We start from the raw sequence: 18,950 nt of genomic DNA, 5'->3' as shown, positions 1-18,950 counted from the left end.
CAAAGCTTGCTGGGAAGTTGAAGGTCATGAGCTCCCCTTCCTATGGTTAAGCCAGAGAGTACGCAGCCCAGTCAAGGTGCAGCTCACGCAAGAGCTGCCTAACAGCAGATTGGTTCAAGGATGAGCTGCACGCTAAGCCAATCCAGTCAGAATCAGTCTTAGGATGTTGGCTGAGAAGGGGGAGACAGAGACGTTTCCTTTCTCTGGAAGGGGTGGTGTGGATTTGTGGTTAAGAGCCTGCCCTTGGGAGCAAGACAGCCTGTGTTCGAATCCCAGCTCCACCCCTTACTCTGAACTCCTGAGAAGGGTATTCAACACACCCTATTTGTAAAGTAGATTTATATATATATATAAATATATATATTCAGTCATCTCTATACCCAACGTGGGACTCGAACTCATGACCCTGAGAGGAAGAGTCGCATGTTCTTCCAACTGAGCCAGCCAGGCACGCCCCTATTTGTAAAATAAAGATAATTAGGGTACCTACGCTAAACTTGTTGTAACAATAAAATAAGCTAATATAGATAAGAAAGCACTTTGTACAGTGTGTGGAACATCAGTGCTCAAGAAGTCTGAGCTGTCACTGTTGGGTGACACCGGGAACTTATGTGGCTACTGAGAAGGAATCCGTCCTGAGAGCTGCTGGATTCAGCCAGACCTGAGGCACACACTTCCAGTTGTGACCACCAATGAATTTCCTGATCATCCAGACCAGTTTGGGTTGTTTTAGATACTTGCAGCAGGAAGAGTCCTAACTGATCCCCCCATGATGTGACCTTGGGCAAATCATGTAGCTCTCGGAGCCTCAGTTTCTTTATCCATACGATGGAACCGATAATATCTGAGAATGGAGAGAGACCTCTGTGTACCAGGTCCCTTTCTCACCACCAGGCACGAACATTTTTGTGCCTTCACATACATTCTCATCAACACTCTCTCAATGACCTCCGCCCTTGGAAAGTATTTCAATACCCCCTTCCAGTCCTTCCTATCACACCCCCACCCATGGGCACCCCAACACATACTCTCCCGCTGTATTCTTCAACCCCACTCTTCCCATCCAGCCCTCCATCCCAAGACTCGGCCCTTCCGGGACCCAGCCTCTTGGCTCACCCACCCCTACCCTGTTCCCTTCCTGCAGTTCCACTGTCCAGATAGGGCCAAACCTTCCTGCCCCAGACTGGAACAATCCCTACCAGATTTCCCCTCCCAGGAAGTGCAACAGAGGCCAGAGTCAGGAAGTGACTTTAATGTCTCAGGAGCTGGACTTTGAGCAAGATGGGGACTCTCCAGGCCCGTGGCCCCCAGGGAGGGAGGGAGGGGTGGCCGTGACCAGCCTGCATCTTTTTCTAAATCAAATGGCACCGGCGGGAACAGGTCGGGTCCTTGGAGATGCACGTCAAGCCCCACTGGCAGGGGCATATGATGTTGATGCTTCCCTTGGTCTGCGGGAGATGCGAACAAGGGTTGGGGGTCACCAAGGTAAAGGGGAGAAGGGAGTTTAAACAGCTTGGGGAGCAGGAGCAAGTGAAGGGGTGAGCAGCCCCCTGCAGCTTTGGGACCATAGACAGGTTAATGAGCTTCTTGGTTTCAGTTTCCTCATCTGTCAAAGGGGGATAATAATAGTAACCCACCTCACAGGGTGTTGTGAGAACTAAATAAAACAGAGCAAGGGCCCATAAAGAAAAGACCCTCTGGCCACCTCAGCTGTCAAGTCAGGGGCCTGACCGGTTCCTTACAGCACCGGCAGCTCCCCAGACAGGGACCCGGAGGCCAGCCCATTCTTCCCAGGGAGCTCTGGGCCCGGGGCCCGACAAGAAGAGAGGAGCAGTAACATGACGTCCTGCACATTTTGCATGTCCACCAGCTCATAACCCAGCTCCAGTGAACGCTGTGGTTGCCGGGACGACCTGGTGAGCTTGTTACTTTAGCCCCATTTTACGGATGAGGAAACTAAGGCTGAGAGAGCAGAAGTGACCTGGCTGAGGAGGCAAAGACAGGGCCTGAAAAACTCAGGATTTAAACTCAGGCCCAACTCCAAAGCTACGGTCCTGCCGCTGCAGTGCTTTGCCCCTCTCCAAAAATGAGGTCATTGTGGCAAGGAGGTGGCGATCAGGAGGGAAAAGGTCTTCTCCCATCTACTTGGCCACAGTGATGTTAGGTTAGGGAATACTCATTCAGCAAACATTCGTTGAACACCTACTGTGGGCAGATACTAAGCCCAGGGTGGGTAAGGGCTCGACCAGCCCTTGAAGAACTCCAGCCAGTGGTGGAGGCAGACAGAAAACACGGCAAACCAGGGAGAGCCATGCTGTGCCGAGGGTATGAGCTCATGGGAGCTCCAAGCAGAGAAGGCTTCTCAGAGGAGGTGGCTGGAGGTGTACTGCAGGACCAGTAGGAGCTTGCCGGGTGGAGGAAGGGGAAAAGGCACTCCAAGCAGAGTGCAAAGAAGGAGCGGCAGCCACCTGGGTTTTGTTAACCTTCCCCACCCTTCCGGCCAGAGGGGGCCGCCCCAGCCCAGAGGCTCACCTGGGGCAAGCACAGCCTGGCTACTCTGGCCTTGGGGGCACAGAGAGCACCCCTGTTGTTCAGGTCCATCAGGCAGCAGTCACTGACACACTCAGAGTGGTGGGAGCACTCAGCCCCATTCATCTGTGGGGACAACTCTTGTGTCACCAGCCCTCTCGCTGTGTGGGAAAGTGAGGGGGGATTCCTGGTGCCTTGCCAAGGCCCCCGGGGGCCAGGAAGGGAAGCCGGGAGATGATGACCGCCAGGTGCCAACCCCTCTACACCCACTCCAGCAGCACTCAGAGGAGCAGGAGAGGAAGGGGGACTGGTACCTCTCCCTCTGCCTCTCCTTTCCTGGGCCTCCCTCCCCCAGTGCTGGGGGAGCATATGCTCCCAGATCATGCTTTGGCGGGGAGGGGGGGGTGGGAAGAAAGGGAGGGAGTGAAAGATGGGGAAGGGAAGGAACAGTCATTGTGCTTAGGATAGGGGAAGGAGGAATTAGGGCAGGTTGCTGAGGCGTGGCTGGCTGGACAAGTGGGCTCAGGGGAGAGAGGGCAGGATGCTGGTCAGAAGACCACTTTCTTTGACCTCAGTGGCCACAGGGAGGTGAAGTAGGGCTTTGACACTCTTCCGCGGACACATCAAGCTTCCAGCCCTGGGAACAAGTCCCCATTTTGGGGTGGTATCCACCCCCACCCCCCACTTCTGTCTCCAAACCCAACTGATGCCTCCTGGCTGGCCTATGATGCCACCGCCACCACCCTCTACTGTAGTGGAAGGTTCCAGACGTTCTTTGGCTCACCTTCATGAACTTCTTCTTGTTAAAGGGCCAGAACTCGCCCTGGTAAGGGAGCAGGACCCCCATGAGGAGCAAGAAGGCTGTGGCCATGGGCCTGAGCATGGAGCTTGGAGGCTCAGGTTGGACTCCTGAGGAGCCACGGGGTGGGGGCAGGATGGGGGGGGAAAACCCTGTGCCTAGCATGTGACCTGGCGCCCCAGGGCCCCGCCCTAGCCTAGGGGTGGAGGGTGGTGAAGTTAATGGTCACAGGCTGCTTAGGAGCTGAGGCAGAAGGGCCCGAAGCCCTTTCTAGCACGACGGAGGAGCCTCCCAGGTCCTAGGGAGCACTGCAAGGTATTCGGTGACACCCGGATTCAAGCCTTGGACAGGCTGGATTGTAGATACTAGGGGCTCTAGGGGCCTCCATATGCATTACTTCCAAACTGAAAAAAAAAAAGAAAAAAAACCTGTGAAATAAAATTTTTGGAAAAATTATACAAAGTTGATATACTGAAACGAAAATAGCTTTCTTCTTCTTCTTCTTCTTCTTCTTCTTCTTCTTCTTCTTCTTCTTCTTCTTTGAAAATAGATTCCTTCTTAATAGTCTCACTCTCTTTCTCTCTCTGTCCTTGGTGCCCCAAATTGTCCCCCACCCCTTATCTTTTGAAGAAGCCAGTACTCCCCGCCCCCTTCTGCTTCTCACACCCTCTCCAGGTCCAGTGTTCTCATCTGTAAGAATCAGGAGGTAAGACAAGATGGCCTCCAAGACCTAGGACTTGTGCAGTCCTAATGAGTTGTCTCAGAATTTGTCTGTGAATTTTATGAAAGTCAGGGCATGGGGGACAAAATGGAAGGGAGGAGAGAGGAAGACACAGAAAGAAGAGGGGGGCTAAGGGAGAGCTGCATGTAGCAATCAGCGGAGTTTCTGGGGAGGTGAGCCTTCCTCGGGATGGCCCTCTCCATGAAACTCCCACTTGACCCCACCCTTGCCTGCTTCTCTTTTTAAAAATTTGCTCTAAGAAATTTATTTATTGGGGGAGGGGTGGGGTAAGGGGCAGAGAGAGAGGGAGGGGCAGGGAGAGAATCCCAAGCAAGCTCTGAGATGCCTGTATGGAGCCCAACCTGGGGCTTGAACCCACAAACTGCAACAAACTGAGAGGTCATGACCTGAGCTGAAATCAAGAGTTGGTTGTTTAACTGAGCCACCCAGGTGCCCCTAAAAATTTGCTCTTAAGAAGCGATATGAGGGGCACCTGGGTGACTCAGTCATTTAAGTGTCTGACTTCGTTTCAGGTCATGATCTCACTCTTCCTGAGTTGGAACCCCACGTTAGGCTCTGTGCTGACAACTCAGAGCCTGGAACCTGTTTCAGATTGTGTCTGCCTCTCCGTGTCTGCCCCAAGCCACTTGCGCTCTCTCTCTCTCTCTCAAAAATAAACATTAAAAAAAAAAAAGAAGAGATATGAGGGGCGCCTGGGTGGCTCAGTCAGTTAAACGTCAGACTTCAGCTCAGGTCATGATCTCAAGGTTCACGAGTTCAAGCCCCAAGTTGGGCTCTGTGCTGACAGCTCAGAGACTGGATCCTGCTTTGGATTCTGTGTCTTCCCCCTCTCTGCCCCTCCCCCATTCATACTCTGTCTCTCAAAAATAAACAAACGTTAAAAATTTTTAAAAAAAGGCCGGTGGTATGAGAAGCCCTGCCTTGGTAGGGGGTGCTAAAGATGTAATTATGCCTCCTCCCAAACTCATATGTTGAAGCCCTGACCCCCAGTGGGATAATATATGTAGAAATGGGGACTTTGGGAGGTGGTTAGGTTTAGATGAGGTCATGAGGGGTCCCTCCTGAGGAGATTAGTGCCCTCATGAGAAGAGACACCAGAGCAGTACTTGGCTGGCTCACTTGGTAGAGCATGCTACTCTTGATCTCGGGGTCATGAGTTCAAAACCTACGTTTGGCACAGAGATTACTTTAGACAGAGAAGGAGAAGGAGAAGAAGGAGAAAAGACACCAGAGAGCTTGCTGTCTCTTTGTCTCTGTCATATGAGGACACAGCAAAAAATGCAGCCATCTCCAAGCCAAGAAAAGAGCCCTCACCAGAACCCAACTATGCTGACACTGTGATTTGGGGCTTCTGGTTTTCAGAACTGTGAGAAATACATCTCTGTCATTTAAGCTACCCAGTCTAGGATATTTTGTTACGGCAGCTGAGCTGACTAATATAGGGGCCTTAACTCTTTTCTCTAAGAATAACAGCTTCCATGGCACTCAAAGTTTTGGATCCACTGTCTCAATTAGCCCTATATTTGTCATGGGTAATTAACACTAGCTGTCACAACAGAGAACTAATGAAATTTTGGTGGCTTGGCACAATAATGTTTTATTTACCACTCGTGTGAAGTCTGATATGGGACAGAAGACCTTTCTTCCATCTTGTAGCTACACTATCTGGAAGATTGGTTTCTGGGGTCATTCTGGAAGGTGGAAGAGAAAGATGGAGGAAGTATATGGACACTTAAATGCCTCAGCCAAGAGTGACATATGCCTCTTCCACTCAGTGACCATTGGCCAGAACTAGTCACATGACCTCAACCTTCTTCAAGGGAGGGGGGGAAATTCAAGGGAATCCTGGAATATTTAGTGTATTCAGTCATTTCTGCTACCTCTTATCCCCATTTTACAGATGAGGAACCCAAAGATTCCCAAATCTGTGCCCAAATAACACAATTAAGTCACGGAGCCAGATATAAACCCAGGGCATTCTAGCTATTGAGCCCAAGCTCTTACAATTGTCCTGTACTGCCTTGGGTGGCCAGAAGTCTTTGTTCCCATAAAGGGATTCCTGTCATCAAGGTGTCCTCTCTCTCCAGCAGTCATGGTCTCTCACTCTCTTCAGACCCTTGTTCTTCTGCTTTGGTCAGCTAGTTACCATGAAGCTCGCCACATCTCCCAGCTCCACTGTGAACTAGAGGGGATCCCCGGGCACTAATAATTCTTTGCACAGAGTTACCTCCTTCCCTGTGGTATCTGGTTGTGCCCTTGTGAATGCTAGATAATTGGAAAAATACTGTTAACTGCCCAGGAAAGGGCAGTTTTGGAGGCAAGAGGCCAGAAGCTGTGTATCAGGATTGGCAATTTGGGGTTCTTGATCTGGGGTCCAAGGGCCCCTGGGAAGTTTATTGAAGGCCCTGAGAGGATGGTGGAGCCCCTGGAATTCTATGTGCATGGCTTAAAAAAAAATTTTAAGACATAGGGCCACAGTTTTCCTCAGAAATGATTTAAGACTGATTCAGAAACTTCTTTTTTTTTTTTTAAGTTTATTTTGAGAGAAAGAGTACATGTGCATGTGCGTGAGCAAGGGAAGGGCAGAGAGAGAGAATCCCAAGCAGGCTCTGCACTAACAGAGCAGAACCTGACACAAGGCTTGATCTCACGACCCTGGGATCATGACCTGAGCCCAAATCAAGAGTCAGACACTTAACTGACTGAGCCACCCAGGCGTCCCAGAACCTTCATTTTAAAGTGAGGAAACTGAGGACCAGAGAAGGAAGGGACTTCCACAAGTGACTCAGTAGAGCCGGGCCTAAACCCTGGGCTCTAGACTCCAAGTCCTGCACTCTTTCTTCTATACCAATGGCTTGTCTCCCAAATCCAGCTGGCGCTGGTCAAAGGCACAAGTCCAGGACACCCGTGCAGTATGAAGGGGGGTGGGAGCCAGATCACCAGGGTTCAGAGCTGGGATGTGGGAGTGGTTGCTGAGCCACCTGACCTTTGAGTGTGGCCACGGCCCTGCGCATTGGCCAGGGCCCAAACATGGCCACCCCAGTCTTGTATGATGAGAATGGGAGTCTGTCCAGAACAGGAGGACACCTTGCTGGTGGACCTCCATAATCTCCCCCTGTCCCCTTTCCCTGTCCCTTCATTTCCCTCCTCTGACATCCTCCAGTATCTTTCTTCTTTCCTGCATCTTTCTGGTGGTTTCCATGACAATGTTCTCACTGGTCTACAGCAAAATGATGAAAATAAGAGTAACGTAGGGCTTTGGTTAAAAATAAATATATTTAATTTAAAGAATGAGTCTGTGTTCTGAAATCATGTCCTTCCTCCTTTTTTTGGTGTTTTTATGATACAAGGTGGAAGAGAAAGATGGAGGAAGCATACGGACACTTAAATGCCTCAGCCAAGAGTGACATATGCCTCTTCAGTTTTCCATGTCGTAGTAGTTGAATACATGTTGTGAATATATATATGCAAATTCTGTCGGTCCCCAAGGTTTTTTGGAAGTTTTATCAGTCTATGAGATCCAAAATAAAATTCTGGAGAAAACTGATGTAGTGGAAATTGTCTCTTACTCAATTCATCCCTGAGGGGGCTCTCAGGATGATCTGGGGAGAACGATGAACAAGCAGGTGCCTGAAAGAGTTTGAGACCTGAAGACAGCACAGCCAAAGCTTCCTAGAGAAGACAGGCAGTGGGGAATATTTGGAGGTGAAGTGGTGGAGACACCACGGTCATACATAGAACACCCAGGACAGCCCTGGATGCCAGCAGAAGGGGGTAGTGCTCTTTTTCAAAGCCTTGAAGGGAGGCTAGGACTCAGGCAAGCAGAGAATAAAGGCTTTCCAAGTGGGGGTCCAGAGTGAGCAAAGATTTGGAGGTAAGAATGAGCAGAGCACAGTGAGGACAAGCTGTCTGCTTGTGGAAAAAACAGAATGCAGTCAGGACAGTCAGTGCTTTGGGAAACTTGGAGGCCATGAAGGTAACCCCAGTTGAGGTGGCTCCTAAATGGAAAACTGTGCTGGTGGTGGCAACGGGGAGATGGGAGATTGCTGGTTCCTGGGGAGTGGGGATGGATGTTGGCAGGCAGAAACACAGGTATGGAGAATACCCCAAGTTGTGACACATGAGGATTGCTCTAGAATCAGGAAAGGTTGCCCCCGGGACTAGGAATGAGTCATAGACGTGATCCTTTAACCAGGGGCAATGCCAAAGGAAGGATACTCAGAAACATGTGCCATGGCCTCCCATCCCCCCAAAACCTTAAGCTACAATCCACAGACCATGAATTTCAATCACTTTTTTTTTCAACTAAAAGAGATACACTTTATATTGGTATTCAGACAACCAGTAATTATTCTTAGCATCCATTCCAATTGACTGATGTCTGTGTCATGCTGGTGGTTGAATAGTTGGATTATCACCATTGCAAATGTGTGTGTGTGTGTGTATGTGTGTGTGTGTGTGTGTGTGTGTGTGTGTACACGCATGTATAATGTGTGTATATGTGTATGGGACTGAAGTTTCACAAATAATACTTACATTTACTATATATGATCTGCTCTAAGATTGTTTATTCTATTCCATCTTTTAAAAATGTTGATTAGAATCCACCAAATTGAATCTGCAAAACAATTAACATGATGCATCACATCAATAAAGGACAAGAACCATATGATCCTCTCAATAGATGCAGAGAAAGCATTTCACAAAATAGAGCATCCTTTCTTGATAAAAACCCTCAAGAAACTAGGGATAGAAGAATCGTGCCTCAAAATCATAAAAGCCATATATGAACAATCCAATGCTAATATCATCCTCAGTGGGGAAAAACTGAGAGCTTTCCCCCTAAGGTCAGGAACAAGACAGGGATGTCCACTGTCACCACTGTTATTCGACATAGTATTGGAAGTCTTAGCCTCAGCAATCAGACAATGCAAAGAAATAAAAGGCATCCAAATCAGCCAGGAGGAAGTCAAACTTTCACTCTTCGCAGATGACATAATACTCTATATGAAAAACCCAAAAGATTCCACCAAAAACAGCTAGAACTGATTCATGAATTCAGCAAAGTTACAGGATATAAAATCAATGCACAGAAATTGGTTGCATTCCTATTCACCAACAGTGAAGCAACAGAAAGAGAAATCAAGGAATCGATCCCATTCACAATTGCACCAAAACCCATAAAATACCTAGGAATAAATCTAACAAAAGAGGTGAAAAATCTATATGCTGAAAACTATAGAAAGCTGATGAAAGAAATTGAAGAAGATACAAAAAAATGGAAAAAGATTCCATGCTCCTGGATAGGAAGAACAAATATTGTTAAAATGTCGATACTACCCAAAGCAATCTGTAGATTCAATGCAAGCCCTATCAAAATAACACCAGCATTCTTCACAGAGCTAGAGCAAATAATCCTAAAATTTGTATGGAACCAGAAAAGACCCCGAATAGCCAAAGCAATCTTGAAAAAGAAAACCAAAGCAGGAGGCATCACAATCCCAGACTTCAAGCTATACCACAAAGCTGTAATCATCAAGACAGTATGGTACTGGCACAAGAACAGACACTCAGATCAATGGAACAGAATAGAGAACCCAGAAATGGACCCACAAACGTATGGCAACTAATCTTTGACAAAGCAGGAAAGAATATCCAATGGAATAAAGACAGTCTCTTCAGCAAGTGGTGCCAGGAAAACAGGACAGCGACATGCAGAAGAATGAACCTGGACCACTTTCTTGTACCATACACAAAAATAAACTCAAAATGGATGAAATACCTAAATGTAAGACAGGAAGCCACCAAAATCCTCCAGGAGAAAGCAGGCAAAAACCTCTGTGATCTTGGCCGCAGCAACTTCTTACTCAACATGTCTCCAGAGGCAAGGGAAACAAAAGCAAAAATGAATTACTGGGACCTCATCAAAATCAAAAGCTTCTGCACAGTGAAGGAAACAATCAGCAAAACTAAAAGGCAACCGACAGAATGGGAGAAGATATTTGCAAACGACATATCAGATAAAGAGTTAGTATCCAAATCCAAAATCTACAAAGAACTTATCAAACTCAACACCCAAAAAACAAATAATCCAGTGAAGAAATGGGAAAAAGACATGAATAGACACTTCTCCAAAGAAGACATCCAGATGGCCAACCGACACATGAAAAAATGCCCAGCATCACTCATCATCAGGGAAATAGAAATCGATACCACAATAAGATACCACCTTACACCTGTCAGAATGGCCAACATTAACAACTCAGGCAACAACAGATGTTGGCGAGGATGCGGAGAAAGAGGATCTCTTTTGCATTGTTGGTGGGAATGCAAGCTGGTGCAGCCACTCTGGAAAACGGTATGGAGGGTCCTCAAAAAATTAAAAATAGAACTACCCTGTGACCCAGCAGTTACACCACTAGGCATTTATCCAAGGGATACAGGTGTACTGTTTCCAAGGGACACATGCGCCCCCATGTTTAAAGCAGCACTATCAACAATGGCCAAAGTATGGAAAGAGCCCAAATGTCCATCGATGGATGAATCGATAAAGAAGATGTGGTATATATATATATATATATATATATATATATATATATATATACACACACACAATGGAACATTCCTCGGCAATCAAAAAGAATGAAATCTTGCCACTTGCAACTATGTGGATGGAACTGGAGGGTATTATGCTAAGAGAAATTAGTCAGTCAGAGAAAGACACAAATCATATGACTTCACTCATATGAGGACTTTAAGAGACAAAACAGATGAACATAAGGGAAGGGAAACAAAAATAATATAAAAATAAGGAGGGGAACAAAACAGAAGAGACTCATAAATATGGAGAACAAACTGAGGGTTACTGGAGGGGTAACCAGTGGGAGGGGGGATGGGCTAAATGGGTAAGGGGCATTAAGGAATCTACCCCTGAAATCATTGTTGCACTATATGCTAACTAATTTTGATGTAAAATTTTAAAAAAATTAAAAGAAAAAAAAGAACCCACCAAATTGATTTCACCACCCACTTGTGGTCCGCGTCAATTACTCTACCACTCTGTTGAGTCTAGCTGGTCTGACTGCCCAACTCATTGTGGACATCTCAGCAATCTCCATTTGCCCATTGATTCATTCACTCAACAAACATTTAGTGACACCTGCTCTATGGTAGGCACTTCATCATCAGGCTTCAGTTGCAGATAACAGACACAATCGTACCTATTCTAAACAGGAAGGGATGTAATACAGATAACTGAGGGCTTACAAAATCATTGAAATTCAGGACTGGAGGAGTGAGATCCAGACTGAGCCTCCAGGAATGCAACCCAACAAACACTGCAGACCTGACCTGCCAGGGAAGCTACTAACTCAGCCACCATCAGGAAGGTTAAGAGTCAGGAGGCCATTGCTACAACTGTTGGCGCAAGGAACACACACCTTAGCTGTGACCTCAGGATCAGGAAGCTGCCATCAAGATCGTTGCCTGTGTCTGCTACATCTGTCCTAGCCAAAAGAGAGAACGTCTCCCACACAAATACCTCTGCCCCATTTAACCCCATTCACGTTAGTTCTCAGGCAGCGCGTGTGATCAGTGGTACCAAAATCACATCTGGGGTCCTGGGTGTGATAGTCTAATGTTTCGCTTTCCAGCCTGGCTATATAGGAAGACACACCAGGACAAGGTGGAACAGAAGCTACACAAGCCAGTCGACAGCAGCCCCGCTCCGCCAAAATGTCTGGAAGCGACCCCGGTTACCTGGATGGTGTGAAGGTAGGTTTCTACTTCCTGTCTGAAAACTTTTCCATTTTTACAGCTGCACGTCACTTTGACAACCTATGCTTTTTATTTCTCTGCTTCTTTTTCATATATGTTTAATGTGTTAGGTTTTTTAAAATCATAAATTCAATGGCCAGGGTTTTTCCTCTCTTCTGGGAATTTGGGTGGGGGGGCGGGAAGTGTCATGCCCCACAACCTTCCCCTTTACCAACTGCACTGTTTTTATGCACCCATCCTGGCCTACTCTCTGGCAGGTGAGTGGAAGCTCCTTTTTTACTTTCTTCGAGCCACAATCAAGAGAGACTGTTCCTTCCCTCTGCTCTCTGCCATCATCAGCCTTGCTCACCGTAACTTGAACTTGCCCATCCCCTCTAGCCTTCCATGGTAATCATAAAACAATCCCTAAAAACAGTTGCTTCACAGATAAAAGATGATATCTTCCTCTTGCAGAAACCGAGGCAAGGGATGGTCCTGGGAAAGATGGGCAGGTAGATGAGCTCGCCTCCCCTTTCTGTGTCCTTTGATGGACCAAACTCACTCTCCCCACTGGTACCCAGCTCTGTGCTCACCTGCCAGCACCTATTTAAGAGGATACAGTTAGAGCACTCAGAGCTCAATAAATGTTTGTCTCATAAATAAACTGTAAAACAAATCACTGGTGGTGTCATCTCGTTACCTAGACAGGGCTGTAGGGTATACAAATATGTTTAGCCATGGTAAAATAAACCACAGAATAAATGGCTTAATGTCAGATAGAGGTTTATTTCTCTTGCATGTAATGTTCCCGGCGTACATAGTCCAGGGCTGATATGGCATCTCCACAGCCTCAGTGGTCCAGGCTGCTTTAATTTCGATGCTCTGGCCTCTGCGGGTATTGTTTTCATCAACCTGATCCAAGATTGCTTACCAAGCTGTTTCTATTTCAGACAGTGGAATGGAGGGTGGGGGAAGACAGGGCCTGAGTCCTCCCTTTAAGGACTCTTCCATTCCGATGACCAGGTGTCGTCACATGGCCACACCTAGCTGCAAGGGAAGCTGGGAAATGCAGTGTCTGTTCTAGGCAGCCATGTGGCCTGATAACAATGAGGAATGGCTGCAGTCTAGCAGTCTATGTTGTATGTGTATGTGCCAGAGGTATGCCTACTAATTCCATAAGGTGCATTCCCGCTCAGGCCCAAGAGTCCTGCCTCTAATCTCCTTAATCATGCAGTCTCCATTCCACACCCTCTCGGCTCCCTGGACTCACATTTGACTCCGGAATATAAGTACTCACATCCCCCGGAATATAAGTACACAGGGTGATAGGAGAATGCAGAGGTCCTACAGTGAGGATTCATTTCCCTTTGTCATTCTTTGTCAGCTCAGACTGACAGTGCTGGGCCAAACACAGTGGCCCACATGTACACACTTTGGAAACAACAAATGCTCGCCAGCCATGTGCCCAGAAGACATCACTGGAGCTCTGTAGCTAGTCTGGATGATTTCCAGCCTTAGGAAATAGGATTCGTTACACAGTGCCTCTTCCCCACCTGCCAATAACGTGACCTGGGGTACTTCCAGCCTCAGGGAATTTCCTATAAGGTTTCACCCAGGGCTCAAATCTGAGGAATCAGTTCACTCCCTTGGAAGTAGCTGAGGTTCTCACACTTGCTCTGGTGGCTTAGACCTTCTGGTGCTCTCTACAGAACACCAGGAAATGGCAAAAGATGTAATCCAAGTTCATGAACCCCGCTCTCTTTCTCTGCCTTCCTTCCCTCTTCTCACTCTGTTGTACGTATCTAGGTCACTGCTTCTCAGACAACAATACATAAACTATTTTAAGAAATCACATTTCCATGCTTTTCTATTATTATTTGTTTGCTCCATGCTCATTCATTTTGAAACGTGTTACTCATCAGCCGATAAGCTGTAGCAAGTGCCAAACACTTAGGAGAAAAATACCTACTCACTTAACTCTTTCCTCCACTTAGTTTCGGCTATGGGACTCCTGGCCCAACTCATGGAAAAGAGGTGTTTTAAGGTGGCAATGACTGTGAAACCCTGGGAGAGTGGGGTTTAGAGGAGAGGAAGGCAGTAGAGGGGAAAAGGGACCTCCCAGGCTGGGTTGTGGATTTACCAAATGACTCGGTAGGCCAGTGTCATGGAGGAGGAAAGCTCTCTCTCCACTCACTTCTTATTCCTCTCAAAGGAAACCATATCATGTTCCAGGACATTCTGATGGCCATAGTTTCTTGTAGGCAGGGATCACAGGCATTAAGGTCCCACAGCTGAGTGTACTGTTGTGGATTTTTGTTCTCATTTTCATTCTGAAAGAAGAGAACCCACCCAGTGACTGGTCCCATGAAACAGTCATTTGTTGTATTTGTTTCCTATTGTTGTATAACAAATTACCCCAAAGCTTAGTGGCTTAACACATTATTTCTTAGTTCACAGTCTCTGTGTGTCAGGAATCCAATCACAGTGTAGCTGGGTCCTCTGGTTCTGGGTCCCTCACAAGGCTCCAGTCAAGGTGTTGGCTGGGGCTGTGGTCATCTTCAGGCTCGACTGGGGTGGGTCTGCTTCCAAGCTTCCTCAAGTGGTGGTTGACAGGTTTTGGCTCCTTGCAGGATCTTGGACTGACAGACTCGGTTCTTCACAGACTTTGGCCTGAGTCCGGCCAGGGTTCCTTGCCATGTAGTCCTCTCCATAAAGACAACTCACAGCATGGCAGCTGGCTTCATGAGCACAAGCAAGTGAAAGGCAAGAGAGAATGGAAGCAAGATGGAAGTCATAGTCTTTTGTAACCTAATCTAAAGAGTAACAGTCTCTTGGGGCGCCTGTGTGGCTCAATCAGTTAAGCATCTGACTGCTGATTTCCGCTCAGGTCATGATCATATCGTTCCTGAGATCAAGCCCCACACTGGGCTCTGTACTGCCAGTGTGGAGCCCGCTTCTCTCTCTCAAAAATAAAGTTTTAAAAATAACAGTCTCTTCCTTTGCCATCTTCTGTTGGTTAGAAGCAAGTCACTAAGTCCAGATTACATTCAAGGGAGGCAGATTATAGAAGGGCATATTTAGGAGTGGGGATTATTGGGGTTATTTTATTTATTTATTTATTTTTAATTTTTATTTTTTTAAAGATGCCTTTGAGTGTCTTTTTTGAAAACTTTTATTAATCTTTATTTATTTTTGAGAGAGAGACAGAGTGTGAGCAGGGGAGGAGCAGAGAGAGAAGGAGACACAGAATCCAAAGCAGGCTCCAGGCTCTGAGCTGTCAGCACAGAGCCCGATGCAGGGCTTGAACTGTGAGATCATGACCTGAGCAGAAGTCAGACTCTCAACCAACTGAGCCACCCAGGTGCCCCTGGGGTTATTTTAGAAGGCTGTCAACCACACTTGCCATCTATTATTATTGGCATAAAAGTTATATTTGCTGGGACACCTGGATGGCTCAGTTGGTTAAGTGTCCAACTCTTGATTTCAGCTCAGGTCATGATCTTGCTGTTTTGGGGATTGAGGCCCATGTTGGGCTCCACACTGGGTGTGGAGCCTGCTTGGGATTCTCTCTCCCTCTCTCTCTGTCCCTCCCCCACTCTTTCTCTCTCTCAAAATAAACATTTAAAAAAAAATTTTAATGTTTAGTTTTTTGAAAGAAAGAGAGACAGAGCACAAGTTGAGGGGGGTGGGGCGCAGAGAGAGAGGGAGACACAGAATCCAAACTAGGCTCCAGGCTCTGAGCTGTCAGCACAGAGTCCGACGTGGGGCTCAAACTCACAAACTGTAAGATCATGACCTGAACTGAATGAAGTCGGATGCTTAACTGACTGAGCCACCCAGGTGCCCCAATAAATAATCTTTAAAGCTTTATTTGCTGGTGATAAAAGGATTCCTATTTCACAAAAGAGAAATCAATCTCTCTCCTCTCTCTTTTTTGTTTCTTTACTCGTAACAGTGACTCTGGAGTTCTTATTGCTTTGGGCTCAGGGAGCAGGCTGGTGGCAATGTGAGTTAAGAGAGAAGGAGAGGTTCTGCTTTAAGTCTTAGGACAAAGCCAGGGACTCCAGCTCCATTTGCTTGAGAACACTGTGTTGGGATCTTGCTGGAAGTCATCTCATGGAGACAGCTGAAATTCCCTGATCTCTGCCTCCTTTAGGAAATCAGGAGTAATTGGCAGTCTGGCTCGCTATCATCTACCAGCAAGCCAGCCCCTACATAGTCCCATCTGAGGGAAACTGATTGGTTTCCCTTTTGGTAAAATTCTCCGCCTTCCTTCCCTCTTCTCATTCTATTGTATATATCTAGGCCACTGCATCTCAGACAACAATACATAAGCTATTTTAAGAAATCACATTTTTAAAAACGTTCTCCTATTATTATTTCTTTGCTTCTTGCTCATTCATTTTGAAAGCTGTTGCTCATCCACAGAGAAGCTGTAGCAGGTGCCACACGTTTCTCACCCTGGAAAGCTCTTTCCTCTTTCCTCTCCCCGCCCTCTCCTCTCCGGAGATCCAAGGCAAGCCTCTCACTTCTATGAAGCCTTCTCAGAATCAACTGAAAAGATGGGAAGAGATGTTTCCTTGGAAATGTAATTGCCTGCAGGTGAAAGAAGTCTGCAGGTAAGGAAACAAGCTAAACATCTGGAAGGAAAGCTGAGGGAAGGGATAAGGTGGCAGCTATGAATTATGAAATTTCCCTTCTCCTTGGAAGAGAACCTCTGTAGGGGGAGACAGATGCATCCCGCTGCTAAGCACACAGTAGGTGTTCCATTAGTCCTTTTTGATTAATGCCTTCTGCGGTGGTTCTTCAGTGTTCACAAATTCTCTACCACTCCTCCCTTCAAAAGGCAGAGCCTAATTCTCCCTTCCTTAAATGTGGGCTGGATCAGCGAACGACTTGTAATGAATAGAATATGGTGGACTGATAATGTATGACTTCAAGTTAGGTCAGAAAGGGTACTGCAGTTTTTGCCCTGCTTTCTCTTGGATGATCCACTCTAGGAGAAGCCAGCTGCTATGCCACTAGGACTCTCAAGCATCTCTGTGGAGACGGACAAACTGAGGTCTTCTGCCAACAGCCAGCATCAACTTGCCAGCCAAATAAATGAGCCATCTTGGAAGTGGATCCTCCAGCCCCAGTCAAGCCTTCAGATAATTGCAGCCCTGGCCAAAAGTTTGACTGCAACCATAGCTTGACTGGATCTGAACCACCCAGCTAAGATGCTTCAGAATCGCCATGAGAGATAACAAATGCTTGCTGATGTTTTAAATTGCTAAGAGGGAGGGATCTGGAGAGACCCAGCAGGAGGAAAAAATTTTTGTTTTCTGGATCAAGTGCGCTCAGCTGGCAAGCTCCTGCAGTGCAAACAGCTAAACCCCTGCCCAGTCGCTAGAGTGACTAGCAACGCCAGTAGCTAGGAGCTTCTCCTGACACTGACCCCTGTGGGCAGTAATGTAAGCAGAGCGCCTCCACCTCCAGGAGCATTTGCTGGCTTCTCCAGCACGAGGCTCCTAGATCACGCATGAGCTCCCTAGTATCAGGCTTCTGCAGTCCATAGAGGCCAGCAGCACCCAGCGGGCAGCACCTTCCCCTGTACCCTGCCCAGGCAGTTTTCTGGCCTTTGGTTTGGCAGCCCCCTGTGAAGAACTTTCCTTGGCATCCTAGAGGGCAGATCTCTGGCAAGTTTCACTCTCATGACAGTACAGTGACTTTTCTGACATCTGGCGAGCCATAGGCTATGTACTCAACAAGGTCTGGAATTCAGCCGTAGTGGGGGATGCGGGTGCCTCTTCCTTGGGTGCTCTTTCCTCGACCTCAGCCATGGGGGGTAGGGGTTACTCCTATATCTACTATTCATGTATTCTGTACCCTTTACTCACCAATTCTTTTGTTACTCTAATCACCTGGGGTAATAATTATATTAAAATGTCCCCGTTCAAGTTACTGTGGAGTTTCTCTCTCTTGATCGGACCCAGATTGAGACATTGCGTTTTGTCATAGTTTGTTACACAGCAACAAATAACCAATACACCCCTCCCCATCTCATTGCCCATTGCCAACTCCCCTGTTATTACCATCAGCCAATTGTTACCATGCACCTACGCAGAGCAGGCTCTTCCTTCAAGGTTTTTATCAGGAGTCATATATGACCTACTGCAAAAAGAAGAACAAAGTTTTTAACAAAGCTTTAATTAGCCAAATGCCAGATATAAGGATCAGACGTGAAGGGCTGCAGGAAGCAGCAAAGGCTTGTTGGAGAAAGCTCTAGGCTGCAGTAGGGTGTCACCCAACTCTGATGACTCTAGAGGACACAGCCCAGTAGAAAGGAAAGAGAAGAGCATTGTAGGTAGGGGGAACATTATATCAACAGCCTAGAGGCAAGAGCCCATGCGGTAGAAGTAGGGCAACAGTGACTAGGCAGCAGACTCCAGTTTGGCTGGTAAAGAGATTTGACGTGGTAGGCTGGTGGCAAGCAAGGTGACCAGATCATGAAGGTCCTTGAATACAAAGCTAATTCGTTTGGCACCATCATGTAAAAAAGAGGTCCGGTGACCATATCCTTGAGGGCAAAACTCAACCTACTTTTGTTGTCAGTACAATTATACCTGTCAGATCACGAGACTTAGCTTTGGAGCTGAGAAAAATTTCACCATGACAGTTGGGAACCTGTGAATGTGTTTGAGGATGATGCAGTGTGGGGTTCTGAAATTAGCCTGGAGTGTGTAGGGTCAAAGAGAATGGAGACCAGAATTAGAAAACTCAGAATTCCCGATGTAGGGAATAGGGTAGCAGCAGTGGAAAATGAAGAACTGGGTAGATGTGGGATGTTCTGAATGGTTGGCTGGATGTGGTGGACAGAGGTTGAAGGTGATGCCCAGTACTTAGCTGGTGACATAGGAACAGAGGGAGCTGGCTGAGGAGGGGGTAGGATGATGTTGGCTTTTGACAGGTTCCACTGGGGTCACTGCAGTGTATCCAAGAAGCAGGAAGGAGCAGCCCTCAGGCCTGCACTCAGGAGAGAGACAAGGGCTGATGATTCAGATCTGGTAGTGATGTCCACTCAGAGGTGACAAGTCAGACTTTGGGAGATGGTGATGAGGATGGTCCCCAAGTAGGAACCGGCTC

General features: G+C 47.1%; 1 protein-coding gene across 1 annotated transcript; it reads right to left on the bottom strand.

Moving 5' to 3' along the window:
- Window positions 1–1,352: 1,352 nt before the first annotated feature.
- On the bottom strand, window positions 1,353–3,400 carry CLPSL2 (colipase like 2). The gene is made up of 3 exons (XM_060617174.2): window positions 3,314–3,400; window positions 2,533–2,655; window positions 1,353–1,448 (listed from the first exon to the last, which is right to left on the bottom strand). Exons 1-3 carry the CDS (start codon window positions 3,398–3,400, stop codon window positions 1,353–1,355), a joined length of 306 nt encoding a protein of 101 aa, XP_060473157.2.
- Between the last annotated feature and the right edge of the window lie 15,550 nt (window positions 3,401–18,950).

The sequence above is a fragment of the Panthera onca genome, chromosome B2, assembly GCF_046562875.1.
Source record: "Panthera onca isolate mPanOnc1 chromosome B2, mPanOnc1 haplotype 2, whole genome shotgun sequence".
Lineage (NCBI taxonomy): Eukaryota > Metazoa > Chordata > Mammalia > Carnivora > Felidae > Panthera > Panthera onca.
Note: the sequence above shows the minus strand (reverse complement) of the source record. Positions and strands in the feature narration are given on the sequence as shown.

What these genes read in the sequence shown, in the direction of transcription:
- CLPSL2 (XM_060617174.2), bottom strand. Translation starts at nt 3,400, where the DNA reads ATGGCCACAGCCTTCTTGCTCCTCATGGGGGTCCTGCTCCCTTACCAG. An exon ending in ACAAGAAGAAGTTCATGAAG is followed by an intron (nt 2,656 to 3,313) that starts GTGAGCCAAAGA and finishes TTGTCCCCACAG; the next exon opens with ATGAATGGGGCTGAGTGCTC. An exon ending in CCAGGCTGTGCTTGCCCCAG is followed by an intron (nt 1,449 to 2,532) that starts GTGAGCCTCTGG and finishes CATCTCCCGCAG; the next exon opens with ACCAAGGGAAGCATCAACAT.